Source organism: Ovis aries, chromosome 9, assembly GCF_016772045.2.
Source record: "Ovis aries strain OAR_USU_Benz2616 breed Rambouillet chromosome 9, ARS-UI_Ramb_v3.0, whole genome shotgun sequence".
NCBI classification, from domain to species: Eukaryota; Metazoa; Chordata; class Mammalia; order Artiodactyla; family Bovidae; genus Ovis; species Ovis aries.
In genome coordinates, this window is record NC_056062.1 from 64795949 (window position 1) to 64813306 (window position 17358).

The 17358-nt window shown below is 36.3% G+C and overlaps 1 protein-coding gene across 2 annotated transcripts in view; it reads left to right on the forward strand.

Moving 5' to 3' along the window:
* CSMD3 (CUB and Sushi multiple domains 3) overlaps positions 1-17358 on the forward strand; it is a 1392034-nt gene that overhangs the window by 938063 nt on the left and 436613 nt on the right. For both annotated transcript variants that reach the window (XM_060393469.1, XM_027973090.3), the window contains 3 exons: positions 815-953; positions 10849-11036; positions 15291-15479. In XM_060393469.1, coding sequence (XP_060249452.1) covers positions 815-953; positions 10849-11036; positions 15291-15479 — 516 coding nt within the window. The remainder of the gene's footprint in view (positions 1-814; positions 954-10848; positions 11037-15290; positions 15480-17358) is intronic.

Here is a 17358-nt window from a genome sequence, read left to right on the forward strand (position 1 = left end):
GTTATTTCTCCACTGATCTCCAGTAGCATATTGGGCATCTACTAACCCGTGGAGTTCCCCTTTCAGTATCGTATCATTTTGCCTTTTTCATACTGTTCATGGGATTCTCAAGGCAAGAATACTGAAGTGGTTTGCCATTCCCTTCTCCAGTGGACCACATGCTGTCAGACCTCTCCACCATGACCCTCCCGTCTTGGCCCCACATGGCATGGCTTAGTTTAATTGAGTTAGACAAGGCTGTGGTCCATATGATCAGATTGGCTAGTTTTCTGTGTGAATTAACAGTATTTGATACATAAATCAGAAAACGAAAGAGATAAACTAAAACTAACAACATGTTTTTTTTTTTTTTCCCCAAGATTTTAAAATGGGGAAAATGGTGGAGACACAAGAGCATATTTAAGGGATATAATTGGGAGACTTGAGTTCATCTGACATGCTGAGTGTGTAACTAAACCTTATTTCAAAAAGTAAAGGTGTTTTTTTGGGGGGGCGGAAAATAATTATTCAATAATAAAATGACTAGATGTTTTACTTCCAAAATGTTTTAAAATAGTGTTTAGTATATACATACACATGTGCACACTAAGTCACTTCAGTTGTGTCTGACTCTGTGCGACTCTATGGACAGCAGACCACCAGGCTCCTCTGTCCACAGGATTCTCTAGGCAAGAATACTGGAGTGGGTTGCCATTTTCTTCTCCAATATACATACACAGATTAATTTTAATAAATACAATTAATACTAAAAATATCTTCCGCAGCTTACTCTCTAAAATTTTGTTTTTACCTATTCTCTGATTTTATTTTTCAGCTCCGTGTGGTGGCCATTTTTCAGCTCCCAGTGGATTGATTCTGTCACCAGGATGGCCTGGATACTATAAAGACTCTCTGAATTGTGAATGGGTGATTGAAGCTGAACCAGGACACTCTATCAAAATTACATTTGAAAGGTTTCTTAAAATGCTTTTCTACTTAAAAAACATTATCTAAAATATAGTTGACATTCTCTAATTTACTTACCAAATTAATGATTAATTTTATTGAACTAGTCAGTTGTTGTACCTTGAGTGTTTCAGAATGTTTTCCCCTTTAGCCTTCAGTCTGTTCTGAAGTTAATTTTCTATTTGCTTAATGCTCTATCAGTACTAATGAGATACATAAGATGGATTTTTTATTCATATATACACGCACATACACACACACACACTGCTGAGATATGAATCTATAACCTTTAACTTAATGTTTAGTTGCCCTATATTTTGAAGGCCCTGTGGATTCTATTCTGCTAGACTGTCAAAGGTAAACATGCTGTAAATACATTTGAATTGTTACCATATTGCAGCCTGAGGCATCTGCTTACATACATTACCCATATACCTACACTTAAAGGGCCTTCAGAAAAATGGCTGTGTCAAATTCATGTGAATTAATGATTTGTCAGTAAAGTGTCCACTCCCACCCAGGATAATTAGTATTACTGATGAAATAATCTATATCCTATAAGATTATAATATTTTCTGTTTTCATGTCTGTGATTGGATCACTATTCCCAAATCCAAATAGAAGTATCTATATAATTTTTCAATTACATTTTGACCCCTCTCATCTTCCAACCTTTTCTTTACACAAAAAAAGAAAAAAGAAAGAGAAGGAACCCTTGTAAGCCTTATAGTAAATATATGTATATTTGTCAGAATTGTGCTCTGATGATTGAATTTTACAAATATAACATGATCTTTCCCTAATGAAAGAGTACCTTCATTGAATTAATCTATTCAGGCTAATGTAAAAATTTGAGAGGAAAACATTCTATTTTGAAAGATGTATTATACTAATCATTTCATATGAGGTCACTCTCCCTTATTATGACCTACACAATTTTATTATGACTGTATTAATTTCCTCGGGCTGCCATAACAAAATATAATAGATTAAGTGGCTTAAATAACAGAAATGTCTTTCCTCATAGTTCTAAAGTCTAGAAGTCTGAGATAAAGGTGTCAACAGGGTTGTCCTCTAAGGCTTTAGTCTTTAGCTAATAGATGCCTGTCTATGCCTTCCTGTGTCTCCATGTGGTCTTCCATCTGTGTGTATCCATTTCCTAATCTTTTCTTATAAGGACGGAAGTCATATTTTAGTTAGTCTAGTCACTCAGTCATGTCTGACTCTTTGTGCCCATATGGACTATAGCCTAGCAGGCATCTATGTCCATGGAATTCTCCAGGCAAGAATACTGGAGTGGGTCTCCAGGGGATCTTCTTCACCCAGGGATCAAACCTCCATCTTCTGCATTGAAGGCAGATTCTTTACCATCTGAGCCACCAGGGAAGGTCCTCCCATGTAATCTCATTTTACCTTAATTACCTAATTAAAGGACCTTTCTCCAAATACAGTCACAGTCAGAGGTATTAAGAGGTTAGGATTTCAACATTTAAGTTTTAGCCCATAATGACTTACATATTAAAAAGTGAATTCATTTAGAATAATATGAAGAGTTTTTATTGTGATATTAAAACCATGTCATTTGTTCAGTAGTTGACATAGCTTGTTGCCATAGTAATTTTAAAAAAGCTTAAAAAGCATCTTATTTATTTAGAATCAAATCGTTGTCAAATAACAGTGCCCCATCAATGTGTGATCCAAATTAACCAACCTTACTTTATTACACAAAATTTTACTTGGTTTGGAGTATACCATATAACATAATATTATTGATCATGTCATTAAATAATTTTTTAAAAATATGTCAATATGACAGATTTAAAATATATTTTAAATTTGTTAAATTTAGAGCATCACACCTGAAATGGTAGCATAGTTGTCACTCTGTCATAATTGATCTCACACTTAAAAAAATTGCATATATTATAGGTTTAAACACATGATTTTAGTATTTCCTGTTTTGGACTTAACATTATTTTATATCAGGAGTTATGATGCTAAGGTGATTGAAACATCTTATGTTTTTATAATTCATAATATTTTCACCCATATATTAATAATTCTCATCAATCATCATCATTCAATATCTAATGAAGAGTTGAGCCCCATCTCAGATACAAAGGGAAGTCTAGGCCCTCTTTACATCCTCAGAGCTTCCGTGGAGATGCTTTTGTTCACTTATGACTCTGAATCCCTGCTCTTCGAGTCATCTCACTTGAGGTACAGAAGCTGCTGTCCTCTCAACTCCTTACTCTGCTGTTTATTTGGATCACTTGCCTTCATTCTCACAATAGAAAGAAAGAAAACTTTAGTACAAGGGATAACCAAGTAGGATTATTGGACAATCCAGAGTAATTTAAGATTAAATAAACCCTCACTGTTCTAAAATTGTCCTGGTAAACTCCATCATGGGAATGATTGCTTCTCTCTCTAGTTTTCTCCCCTTAGCTTAGACCCTTCTCCATGTCTATCCAGTATTTTCCCCATCAGGATCTTCACCCCTCATTTCCCTCACTCCCTAGTTCCTCCCTCCACTATATAGCAGGATAAATCTCAAAATATCTGTTAACTTAAGCAAAGCAATTTAAGTCTTTGTTTCTCTGAGCTCCCAACTTGGCAATGGGTGGGATAATGGGGATGAATTTTTGCCTTTCTTTCTAAACATGCAGATTAAGGTTTTCCCCCTAAATCAAAGATCAGTGTTCATATAAGAATAATTTACCCCTTATCTACTTCCCAGATGACTCAGATTGTAGCCAAATTTTAAATTAAAATTAAATATATATATAAACATAAATATTCAATTTAGAAGAATTACATAAGCATAAAATAATATCATAAGAAAATTAAGTGTTTTTAACAAAGAGTGTATTATTGTATGAAACAGCATTTCCCAGTTTGCTAATAATAGTCACTAAACTCCACTAAAGTAACCCCTGATATCTTTCAGGGCTTCCCAGGTGGCTCAGTGATAAAGAATCTGCCTGCCATTGCCGGAGACATGGGTTCAATCACTGGTCAGGAAGATCTCCTGAGGAGGAGATGGCAACCCACTCTGGTATCCTTGCCTGGAGAATCCCATGGACAAAGGAGCCTGGCAGGCTATGGTCCACAGGGTTGCAAAGAGTCAGACATGACTTAGCGACTGATGAGCACACGTGCGTGATATCCTTCAGCCTTACGTAGGCTATCTAGCACTGCCTACCTGAAAAGCAGTTAGGTTGCAAAGCAATGGTTGTAATTTGGAGCACCACACACATAACTTATGATTTGGGACTTTTATTTGAAGGCACTATTTTCTCTGTCCAGAGTTCTTAATATGTCTGTCTTATCTCTTCAAACATGTTGTTGCATGGGCTTCTTTGCTATCTTCTTTAGATACCTTCAGAATTCTCAAAACTAATATGCACCTACAGGCTATGTTCTAAGTCAGGTCAGCCCAAATTTACCTTCCTTTGGAAAAGAAAAAAATCTTTCCAGTCATTTTTATAAGATGCAATGCTAGAAACACCTAATTGAATTTTGATAAGTATAGTTTACCCAGTTATTGTTACTCTGCCACTTTCTTATTCTCTTACCTTTTTCCTGAGACACAATTTTTTAAGTTAGACTAGAAGCAAGAGAGGAGAAGGCAATGGCAACCCCATTCCAGTACTCTTGCCTGGCAAATCCCATGGACGGAGGAGCCTGGTAGGCTGCAGTCCATGGGGTCGCTAGGAGTCAGACACAACTGAGCGACTTCACTTTCACATTTCACTTTCAGGCACTGGAGAAGGAAGTGGCAACCCACTCCAATGTTCTTGCCTGGAGAATCCCAGGGACGGGGGAGCCTGGTAGGCTGCCGTCTATGGGGTCGCACAGAGTCACATGACTGAAGCGACTTAGCAGCAGCAGCAGAAGCAAGAGAATCAAATTAAAAAGTGATTTTCACTGCTAGGGTTTGTGCACAGCAACAAAAAACAGTTCTGTATATTGAATCACAACAACAAGCCTAGGATGAAAAACGATTTCCAGAATCCAAAGATTTTTGACTTCTCCCATGAGTATCACTGATCAGGACTTGTTAATTATGCCTTTTTTCTTAATCCCTCAACTACCCACTCAAGTAAATTACAACCCCGCCCCTCCCTGCTCCTCAGCTCCTTCACCTCCTTGATAGCAATCTTCTTTTTTTAATTTTTAAACAATTTCATGTTAATTAGCCCAAACACTGGAAGAATTAAGAGTTAGACCACTTCGTGTATTTATTGATGATGTTTTCACTATTTTAGAATAGACAAGGCTCAGCTATATCAGTATATTTCTTTTGAATCACACTTTATGTAACTAAAATAAATAAAGTCCCACATTACTTTAAGTGTTGTGAACAAAAATGTCTGGGGATTTGAATCCTCCATCTGCCCTTCATACATGTACATGTGCACGTGTGCAAGCACACATACACATACACAAACACACACCACCCACCCCCATTGGATTCTTGAGTTTGAGCTATTTGAAGGGAAAATTATTTTTGAAACTTCTATTTCTTTTGTTTTTCCTAAAGATTCCTAAAGCGTGTGTGTGACCTGTTTTAGGGTTGTCCATACTCCATTTACTTTTTATCAGAAACTGTCTTCTTTAAAGTAATTAACATTTTTAAACTTCTGCTACATGGTCAGAAGTAGCTGTGTAGCTGAACAACAACCATCAGTCTTCATCAAGTTAAAAATAAATGAGGATTTTATCCATTAGGTAATAACATAAAATAGTCACTTTGAAATCAAAAATGTGTACATCTATCACTTCCTTGTTTAGTGAGCTTATAGTATTTCATTGCTTCATTTTCCCCTGATGATATTTCTGAGAAACAAGATATCATCTTTGAACTATCCACCAAGAATTATGTTGTTAAGAAAATGAATTCCTTTCTGATTTTCAGCTGAACTCTTGTAAGGACACTGATTGTTAATTCTTTAATATTCTTCTCATCCTGAGAATATCTTTTTATAGAATTTGTTTCCAAATGATGGATTGCATTTATTACAGAGTAACACCATTTGCTTTCTACTACTCATGAATAGCATAAACTAATTGACTGAAAAAGAAAAACTAATTGACTGAAAAATTGGCTGAAAAAGAAATTTAAAAATTCAGATAATATATTCAGATGACTTTGGAGACCAGGGTTTGATCCCTGGGTTGGAAAGATCCTCTGGAGAAGGAAATGGCAATCCACTTGAGTATTCTTGCCTAGAGAACCCCGTGGACAGAGGAGTCTGGCGAGCTACAGTCCATGGGGTCAGAAAGAGTTAGACATGACTGAGTGACTAACACAAACTCACATATTCTCAAATGTTGTGAGTGATTAGAATTAGTCTACAGAAAAACAAATACTGAAAGCATTACACATATATTAGCCATTAGTTGGCTTCTTGAGATTGTCTAAATCAGTAATATCTTAAGAATTACACTTTCCTGTCAAATGCAAGGGCTTCCCCTGATGGCTCAGCAGTAAAGAATCCACCTGCCAATGTAGGAGACATGGGTTCAATCCCTGGCTCAAAAAGATCACTTGAAGAATGGTATGGCAACCCACTCCAGTATTCTTGCCTCAAGAGTCCCATGAACAGAAGAACCTGGTAGGCTACACTCCATAGGCTACAGTCCATAGGCTGCAAAGAGTCAATAAAGTGACTTAGCACACACATACACATCAGATGCAAAAAAAATATAACAAAACCACTAATGGACATATAAGTTTTAACTGTTCCTTCCCTGGTGGCTCAGAGGTTAAAGTGTCTGCCTGCAATGTGGGAGACCCGGGTTCGATCCCTGGGTCAGGAAGGTCTCCTGGAGAAGGAAATCTCAACCCACTCCAGTATTCTTGCCTGGAGAATCCCATGGCTGGAGGAGCTTGATGGGCTACAGTCCATGGGGTCGCAAAGAATCAGACATGACTGAGCGACTTCATTTTCACCTTCACTTTCAACCTAAGTTTAGTTCAGTTCAATCACTCAGTCATGTCCGACTCTTTGCGATCCCATGAACCGCAACATGCCAGGCACCCCTGTTCAAAACCAACTCCCAGAGTTTACTCAAACTCATGTCCATTGAGTCGGTGATGCCATCTTATCCTCTTATCCTCTGTCGACCACTTCTCCTCCTGCCCTCAATCTTTCCCAGTATCAGGGTCTTTTCAAATGAGTCAGCTCTTTGCATCAGGTGGCCAACATATTGGAGTTTCAGCTTCAACATCAGTCCTTTCAGTGAACACCCAGGACTGATCTTCTTTAGAATGGACTGGTTGAATCTCCTTGCAGTCCAAGGGACTCTCAAGAGTCTTCTCCAGCACCACAGTTCAAAATCACGTCAATTCTTTGGCACTCAGCTTTCTTTATAGTCCAACTCTCACATCCATACATGACCACTGGAAAAACCATAGCCTTGACTAGACGGACCTTTGTTGGCAAAGTAATATCTCTGCTTTTGAATATGCTATCTAGGTTGGTCATAACTTTCCTCCCAAGGAGTAAGCGTCTTTTAATTTCATGGCTGCAATCACCATCTGCAGTGATTTTGAAGCCCCCCCAAATAGTCAACCACTGTTTCCACTGTTTCCCCATCTATTTCCCTTGAAGTGATGGGACTGGATGCCATGATCTTCATTTTCTGAACGTTGAGCTTCAACTTTTTCACTCTCCTCTTTCATTTTCATTAAGAGGCTTTTTAGTTCCTCTTCATTTTCTGCCATAAGGGTGGTGTCATCTGCATATCTGAGGTTAGTAATATTTCTCCCAGCAATCTTGATTCCAGTTTGTGCTTCTTCCAGCCCAGCATTTCTCATGATGTACTCTGCATCTAAGTTAAATAAGCAGAGTGACAATATACAGCCTTGACGTACTCCTTTTCCTATTTGGAACCAGTCTGTTGTTCCATATCCAGTTCTAACTGTGCTTCCTTACCTGCATACAGGTTTCTCAAGAGTCAGGTCAGGTGGTCTGATATTCCCATCTCTTTCAGAATTTCCTACAGTTTATTGTGATCCACACAGTCAAAGAAAGGCCTTGGCATAGTCAATAAAGCAGAAATAGATGTTTTTTTGGACCTCTCTTCCTTTTTCCATGATCCAACGGATGTTGTCAATTTGATGTGTGGTCCTGCTGCCTTTTTAAAACCAGCTTGAACATTTGGAAGTTCACGATTCACGTATTGGTGAAGCCTGGCTTGGAGAATTTTGAGTACTACTTTACTAGTGTGTGAGATGAGTGCAATTGTGCGGTAGTTTGAGCATTCTTTGGTATTGCCTGTCTTTGGGATTGGAATGAAAACTGACCTTTTCCAGTCCTGTGACCACTGCTGAGTTTTCCAAATTTGCTGGCATATTGAGTGCAGCACTTTCACTGCATCATCTTTTAGGATTTGAAATAGCTCAACCGGAATTCCATCACCTCCACTAGCTTTGTTTATAGTGATGCTTCCTAAGGCTCACTTGACTTCACATCCCAGGATGTCTGGCTCTAGGTGAGTGATCACATCATCGTGATTATCTTGGTGGTAAAGATATTTTTTGTACAGTTCTTTCTAACATAGCCAACAGTTAGATGTTATTCTGAGATTTGCAGAGGAATTTTGTTTTCTTTCTTCTCTCATTTCTCAATATTTGGTAGCTCCTAACTCAATTAACTTTACTGTTAATAATCCTAAACTTTTATTTCTGTTCACCTTCCTTCCTTAACTCCTGGCCACAAGCTATCAGTATCAGTCTACCTGAGTGTAAATTTTTAAATGAGAACTGTTTCATTGTGGTCAGAAAGATTTTGGATAACACAAAGAATATTTTATAAGATACTGAAATTGAGTAAGATCAAATTAATTTTCATTTTAACATCATCTCATGGCTCCATAACATTTTTTATGATAAACAATAAAATTAATGTCATAAACAAATACACAGTAGATCAAGGTAATTCATGCAAAATTTATACATAACCATCCTAAAATACAAAATGAAAGAAATTCAAATTATTGTGTAACTCTTTTTCATTTTCTCTGTTATTAAATGTATTTTTATAGTTTCTTGAGGCAAATCTGTGATGATTTTCTTTTTATATATTCATTCCTACTGAATGATACTCTCTGATCACAGCATTTAATGTAGCTGTTCTATTAAGAAATAAGTCTCTTTATGCTTCAATTCAAAGTAATCCCTGACTTTTCTGTACACTTTAATTTGGTTGTTATCAGCTGACTTGCTATCAAAGTGAAAGTCCAATTTCAGTACTAGAGTAGACTGACTACAAAATAACCAAATAATAGATTTGCAGTGCATAATTGCCTGATCATTTATTTACGAGACATAATATGTTTCTATACATTTACTACTCTAAATAATATTAATGGAAAAACTATTTTTATTAGACAAAAATACAATATACCCCAGGTTGCAAAGTGAAAAGTAAGATAAACTTATGAAATCCTTTGGTTTTACTAAACCTATTTTAATAGTATGTACCAGAGTACAAATCTAAAAATATTTCATTTGTATTTCTCAAATGGCATCAAATTATATACTTTGTTTTGACTATTATTAGGTATGATGGAGTGATTATCTATTAATGATAACTATTGATTATAAAGTGCTTATCTGAAAATTGTTGGATATTTCAACTGACAATTATTTTCAAAACATAGTGAATATAACTAGTTGACAAAATGTGTTGGAAGGTATATTTTAAAAGAATGAAAATGAATAGTTAATACTGAAGTATCTAAATATATTGACCTTTTTTATAAAATTAATAACAGTTCTAGAGAAAAATATTCTCTTTTTTTTCCTTTAAAATACATTCATTCTTTCATTTATCTAATAAATATTTACTGAGGGTTTGCTATATGCAGAACATCAACGAAAAACAGAAACTGTCTGACCTCATGGAGTTTATAATCTCTTAAAGGAGACAGCTGTCAACAAGCAAGCAACTATGATTAGTATCACAAAAGCACAATAAATTGTGACAATATGGTAAAGAAACTAACCTACACTGTGAGGTCACAGAAAGGCTTGCTGTGGACATATCTAAGCTGAAAACTGAAATATGTATAGGAGAACCTCGGTGAAGGCAGAAAAGAATGTCCTAGGCTGCAAGATCATCATGGCGAGGGAGTCAGATGCTCAGTTGTTAATGATTCCACATAAAGGCTTTTTTTTTTTTCTATAACTAAGATTTCTGATCCAGATTCAAAATGTGGTATAATCCTGACATGCAAGAAGGAATTCAAAATTTTATTTATCAATAATGTGTTATGCATGTTAAAAGAAGGTCTGTTTTGGCTACAGATTATAATATAATTATATCTTTTAAAAAATTGCAAGCAATATCAGGAAGAACAGCCAAAAATCTAAATAAAAACTATACAAAAATTTAATGGCCAAACAGATTTGTCAAAAAAAGCAGAGATATGAAGCAGAGGTCAGTATGAAGCAGAGGTCAGATTTGAAATATATATACATATACTATTAAGATGAAATTATGATGATCTGACTGAGGGTAAATGTTATATAGTCACGTAGTTTTCCATAGAAACGAAGAAAGCAAAAAAAAAAAAAGACAACTTCATAAAACATGTTTGGTTAACGAAAAGACCATTTATTTACTCAAGACAGTTTGTAACATTGGAATAAATCTTTCTTGTGAACAATAAGTATATATAAATGCTATTTACATGAAAATTGTCCACAGGAATAAGAGCTTATAACTTTGGCATTCTTAATTATGGATCCTTAAATGATGTATAAGATGTTAGCAAAGCTAAAGAAAATTATATATATAATTAGTAAAAATTATAAATAGTAATTTAAGTAGCAGCCTATAGTGTTTTTTTCCTAATAAATATATTTTCACATGTCTCTCTTAATTTTAGATTTCAGACTGAATTGAATTATGATGTTCTGGAAGTTCACGATGGGCCAAATCTTCTGTCACCCTTGCTTGGATCTTACAATGGCACACAGGTGCCCCAGTTTCTATTTAGCAGCAGTAATTTTATATACCTTCTATTTACAACAGACAATAGTCGTTCTAATAATGGTTTCAAGATTCACTATGAAAGTAAGTAATGCCAACATTATTTTTTAATTTTTTTATTCTCTTTTCTATGCTTTTGGTATTATCTTGTATCATTAAGAGAACCTATGAGAATGCTAATGGGTTATAAGGTGTGTGTTTCAGTAAATTCCATAATAGGTTTTTTCCAGCAATATCTATGTAATATCATTATGAAGGGAAATACTAAGGAAATGTAAAAAAGTATTAACTAAAAAATCTTAAAAGTGAGTTCCTATAATCATTATTTGTGCAGTTCTGAAAAACCAACAATAAGTGGAAATGTCAGTCTAATATGTATATAAACATTGATAAATTTTTCTAGCATTTACTTCATAAACTCAATCATACTTCTATATTTTCCTCACACTCATTGCATACATTTCCATTTAAAATATTTAATTTTATTTTGTATGATGTATTGAAAATTATATTAATATTATAAAGTAAAACATATACTCATGTACATGCAACTATGGCTAACATAACTAGCCAAAGGCTGTATATTAAACTCTGATTTACAGTCGGAGAAGGCAATGGCACCCCACTCCAGTACTCTTGCCTGGAAAACCCCATGGATAGAGGAGCCTGGTAGGCTGCAGTCCCTGGGGTCGCTGCAAGTCAGACACGAGAGAGCGGCTTTGTTTTCACTTTTCACTTTCATGCATTGGAGAAGGAAATGGCAACTCACTCCAGTGTTCTTGCCTGGAGAAACCCAGGGACGAGGGAGCCTGGTGGGCTGCTGTCTATGGGGTCGCACAGAGTCGGACACAACTGAAGCGACTTAGCAGCAGCAGCAGCAGCTAATTTACAATGCTGGAATCAGTTTACAATAATTTCACTTAGAATACTATAGTTTTGTTTAAAAAATCTAAAATATGTCTGATTTTGTAAATTGATTCTGATATATATATACAAATCTCTGTTTTATTTATAAACATCTAACATATTTAAACGTGTAGATGTATTGCATATGATGCACAGTTACACACATACATATAAACTCATGTATTCACACATTTTAATCTGGAAATATGTTGCCATATATCTTTCCATGAAAAACAGTTGTGATGATTGTATCTAACAATACATTTAAGATAATTGCAAGATATCTTTATATCAGTTTCAGATAGATATTGTATCTCTGATTTTTGTATTCAAGTCTCCTATGCCCCCTCGCCCCTCAGAAAAAAAATTCCAGCATTTAAATTTGTAACTGTATATTCCATGTTAGGTGTCTCTCTTCAGTAAATCTGGTTGGACCCATGAGATTTTTTTTTTTACTTATGAATATATATTTATTGTTTTCTTTTTCTTTTCAACCTTGTCTACAATATCATTTAATTATATTAACTTCCCTTTACTTAGAGCTTTGTGGCATGGAAATATATTTTATGAACTATTACAAAATTCAGTAAGAGGATTAACACATACTTGGGAATTAAAATGAATTTAAAGAACTTTAATTTCAATCTTTAACATTTATTAGTTAAGCCTGAGTCAGAGTAGAGTCATTTTTAAAGGTCTATGTCAAAATTAATTTTCACTAGCAATTAATTTGTATCACTGTGCTAACATGAGCAGACACCATTTTCACTTTTGTCCAGCATTCTATTGTATGCCAAATACATCCTATTCAGTCCATTTCAATCAAGGTAGGTGGTCGTAATAGTGTTCTCATGCACAGAATTATTTTAAGGATTATGTTAAACTGTCATGCAAAGTGTTACTAAAAGGGTGAGGATTTTCAATAAACTGACCAACAGATTTAGTTCAGATTCTTGCTAAAACGGAATTAAATGGACCAAGGACAGAGCCCGGGGTGAAAGTTGGGTCCAACTCTCTGCAACCCCATGGCCTATACAGTCCATGGAATTCTCTAGGTCAGAATACTGGAGTGGGTAACCTTTCTCTTCTCCAGGGGATCTTGCCAACCCAGGGATCGAACCCAGGTCTCCCACACTGCAAGCAGATTCTTTACCAGCTGAGCCACAAGGGAAACCCCAGAAGACTCTAGTGGTTAGCCTATCCCTTCTCCAGTGGATCTTCCAGGAGTCAACCTGGGATCTCCTCCATTACAGGCAAATTCTTTATCAACTGTGTTTATCAGGGAAGCCCAGCCAAGGGGGTGAGCCTGACTCTGAGTTTGGCTCAAGCAGAGTCTATCACAGTCAGCAAGTTTGTCAGTCACCTAAAGGTCTTTGTTGAAATAGTCCAAATTATTACTGAGGGCTAGTGCTTAAATGGCAGAGTAGAGGCTAGATAATTCTGAGGCTGATGAGAGGCACAACAGATACTGATTTTGGTCTAATCTGCCCAGGAGACAGTGACTCTGAATTTAAATTTGTTTATAAAAGTTCATTTTCTTTCATTTTTTTCTAATTAGCCTTGTGGTTTATTTAGTAAACCAAAAGGCTAACTTAGGGGCTTCCCTGATGACTCACTGGAAGGAATTCACCTGCAATGCCAGAGACCTGGGTTTGATCCCTAGGTCAGGAAGATCCTCTGGAGAAGGGAATGGATACCCACTCTAATATCCTTGCCTGGAGAATCCCCTGGGCAGAGGGGCCTGGTGGGCTATAGTCCATGGGGTTGCAAAGAGTCAGACATGACTGAGTGACTAACACTTTCACTTATTTAGTATTGTGAGATAATCTCTAACATCACAAACCCTTTCTTACCAAGAAAACAAATAAAACACTATTTATATTGACACTTTCTTAATAAGTTTCTCAAGCTGAAAGTATCCAAATTATCTTTTTTAAATGAACCATTCACAAGCCTCAAAATCAGTAGAGAAAAATGTTATTATACTACTTAAAACTTTAAAAATATATTTGGCATTTTGTGAATTTCTATTTTTATTTTAATGGAACACATTAAAGGAGAAAACTTGATTTCTCCAGTGAACCAATTTTTTATGGGAAGGATTTCTTGAAATGCCATCACTGGTTGTACTCCAGAACTTGATTTTATTCCCTCTCTTGGGCACTTTTACCCATCTGTCTTCCTCTCGAAACAGGAAGATTACAAACACTTCACCAATAGGATAAAAGTTATTCATAGTTTACCAAACACATTAAAATAATAAAAACAACACAGAATAGACTTTCTGTTTTTTTGTTTTGATTTGTTTTAGTGCAATCCCCAATCCCAAGAAGCTGTATTATGTTGTATTTCTTGAAATGTAGATATAATCATGTTTCTTAGATTATGTAAATATCATATAAAGCAAGGCAATGATAAATGGCTACAGAACAAATCCTTTGACACAGATACCAATCTCTAAGATATACTTAGAGTCTCCTAAAACAATTAAATGGAGTTTTAATGATAGAAATAATTTCATAGGATTTTTTAATGACTAAATGAGGCAAATTTTGCAAACATTTTAGAGTTGTAAAAACATGAAATATAACAAGCTGAAAACATTATTGCTATGAAAATTATTGTATATGCATCTACTGTGCTGTGTTTAGTCACTCAGTCATGTCTGACTCTCTGCAATCCCATGGACTGTAACCCATCAGGCTCCTCTGTCCATGGGGATTCTTCAGGCAAGAATATTGGAGAGGGCTGCCATGCCTTCCTCCAGAGAATCTTCCCAACCTGGGGATTGAACCTAGGTCTCCCTCATTGCAGGTGGATTCTTTACCATCTGAGCCACCAGGGAAGCCCAACAATATTGAAATGAGTAGCCTATCCCTTTTCAAGGAGATCTTCCTGACCCAGGAATAGAACCAGGATCTCCTGCATTGCAGGTGGATTCTTTACCAGCTGAGCTACCAGGGAAACCCATAAATATGTGTGTATATATATATACATACATATATATATATATATGGAGTGAGGTCACTCAGTCATGTCCAACTCTTTGTGACCCCATGGACTGTAGCCTATTACGCTCCTCTGTCCATGGGATTTTCCAGGCAAGAGTACTGGAGTGGGTTGCCATTTCCTTCTCCAGAGGATCTTCCTGACCCGGGGATGGAACCCAGGTCTCCCGCACTGTAGGCAAGATGCTTTACCGTGTGAGCCACCAGGGAACTCCTATATTTCAGGGACTTTTGCGACCATTTCAGGGGTTGCAAAGAGTCAGACACTACTGAGCTACTGAACTGATCAGCACATTAATTTATCTGTAAAAGTTATCACCAACAGTTGTTTGTTTTGAAGGAATGAGTTTGTTTAAAAGAATAAGAATCTATTTCAGTGATTGATTCTCATCAAGCTTACTCTTTTTCCTCTTGTGTTTTCCAGGTGTTACAGTGAACACCTATTCTTGCTTGGATCCTGGCATACCTGTACATGGTCGTCGCTATGGTCATGATTTCTCCATTGGATCTACTGTTTCCTTTAGTTGTGATCCTGGATACAGGCTGAGCCATGAAGAGCCCCTGCTGTGTGAGAAAAACCACTGGTGGAGTCATTCACTTCCAACCTGTGATGGTAGGTTCAATATGGAAAATAAACCAATTTTTAAACCAAAAATAAATCAATATAATCTTGTAAAATGTGAGGTTTCTTGAATTCTGCCAATTTTATATTATCAAACCATTAATAAAGACACAAAAGAATGAATACTGATAATAAGTCAAACTTATCCAATGCCTAAGGATGTTATATATATATTTTAAATGTGTTGAGTTAATGATTTTAGGTGCCTATTGTGTCCTACACTCCTTGAAAAAATAACACTGAAAATGTCAAATTGGTATCAGGTGAATGCAATGAAGCGCTAGAGCATTTACCTCCTGCCTGGAAGACAACGTGTAATAGTCAAAATCCTGCCTAGCTACACAGCTTTATAGCAATGTACCAGACCTCCCTGTGATGGCCAGTTTCTGGCCATAGGAAATAATATACCAGTGTCCTTATCTCTTATTTATTTCTATGGAAAATAAGTCAGCAGTCCTTCATTTTTTAGAAAACATGTATGAAAATACAATGAAAGAAGCTGCTTTCCTAAGATTGGGAAATACTTATACACGTGGTTTATAAAAAAACACACACAAAGTAAATCTATCCATTAGTTCTGGGTTTTAATTTTAATTTATAACACTATTCATAACATATTCTTATCCTTTTGCCAAGTGGAGGATCACATTTCCCATTTTATAAGTGTTTTCAAATACTATCAGTGCCATCATTTTTGTGTCAATTTGTTTTTATAATGAGGATTAAAAGAATCCTCAGCATATCTGCCCCATATTTGATGCAGTACAATTTGTAATAGTCAGCATTCTTATGGTTTAAGTGAAAAAAATCCAATTCTAACTGAGTTTTAATAATGAAAGCAGAATTTGTTTTTTGAAGTTTCAAACTTAGAAAAGGGCTTCCCTGGTGGCTCATATTGTAAAGACCCTGCCTTCAATGCAGGAAACTCAGGTTCAATCCCTGGGTGGAGAAAATCTCTGAAGAAAGGAATGGCAACCCACTCCAGTGTTCTTACCTGGAGAATTACATGGACAGAGGAGCCTGGTGGGCTATAGTCCATGGGGTCACAAAGAGTGGGACACAACTGAGCAACTAACACAGGCCAAACGTAGAAAAGGAACACATGGCGTACTTCTTGTTGCTAATGATAATCATGAATTCAGACATTTTCAAGGAAATTTCCATTTCCACCTTGGCTTTTCTCTCTCCTTATCATTATTCTCTTTAGTTGAAACCAGGCATTTTCTATATGTGGGACTAAAGGTGGAGAATACACTCTTAGGAGGATGGACTCATATAACCTCACATTTCCAAAATCAGAGAAGAATGAGAGTTCTACCATTCTGTTCTTATTAGAAAAGTATGAGGAAAGGTCTCTGATTAGTCCATACCTCTACCAGAAACTGTAGTAATGGAAAAGTGCCCTTTATGATTGGCTTTCTCCAGGTCATGTGTCCATCCATCCCTATGAAGACATATGATAGAGTAAATTCACCAAGATAGAAAGGTTTGATGGTGATATTATCAGAAGAAGCAGGAGAAAAAAAAAAAAATGTCCAAGTATACCAGCATGCCAGAGAAGGCAATGGCACCCCACTCCAGTACTCTTGCCTGGAGCCTGGAAGGCTGCAGTCCATGGGGTCACTAAGAGTTGGACACAACTGAGCAACTTCACTTTCACTTTTCACTTTCTTGCATTGGATAAGGAAATGGCAACCCACTCCAGTGTTCTTGCCTGGAGAATCCCAGAGACAGGGGAGCTTGGTGGACTGCCGTCTGTCGGGTCGCACAAAGTCAGACAGAACTGAAGCAATTTAGCAGCAGCAGCAGCAGCATACCAGCATGCTTAAGTGTTATTAATAATAAAACTGAATGTGTCTAGTTTGCCTAG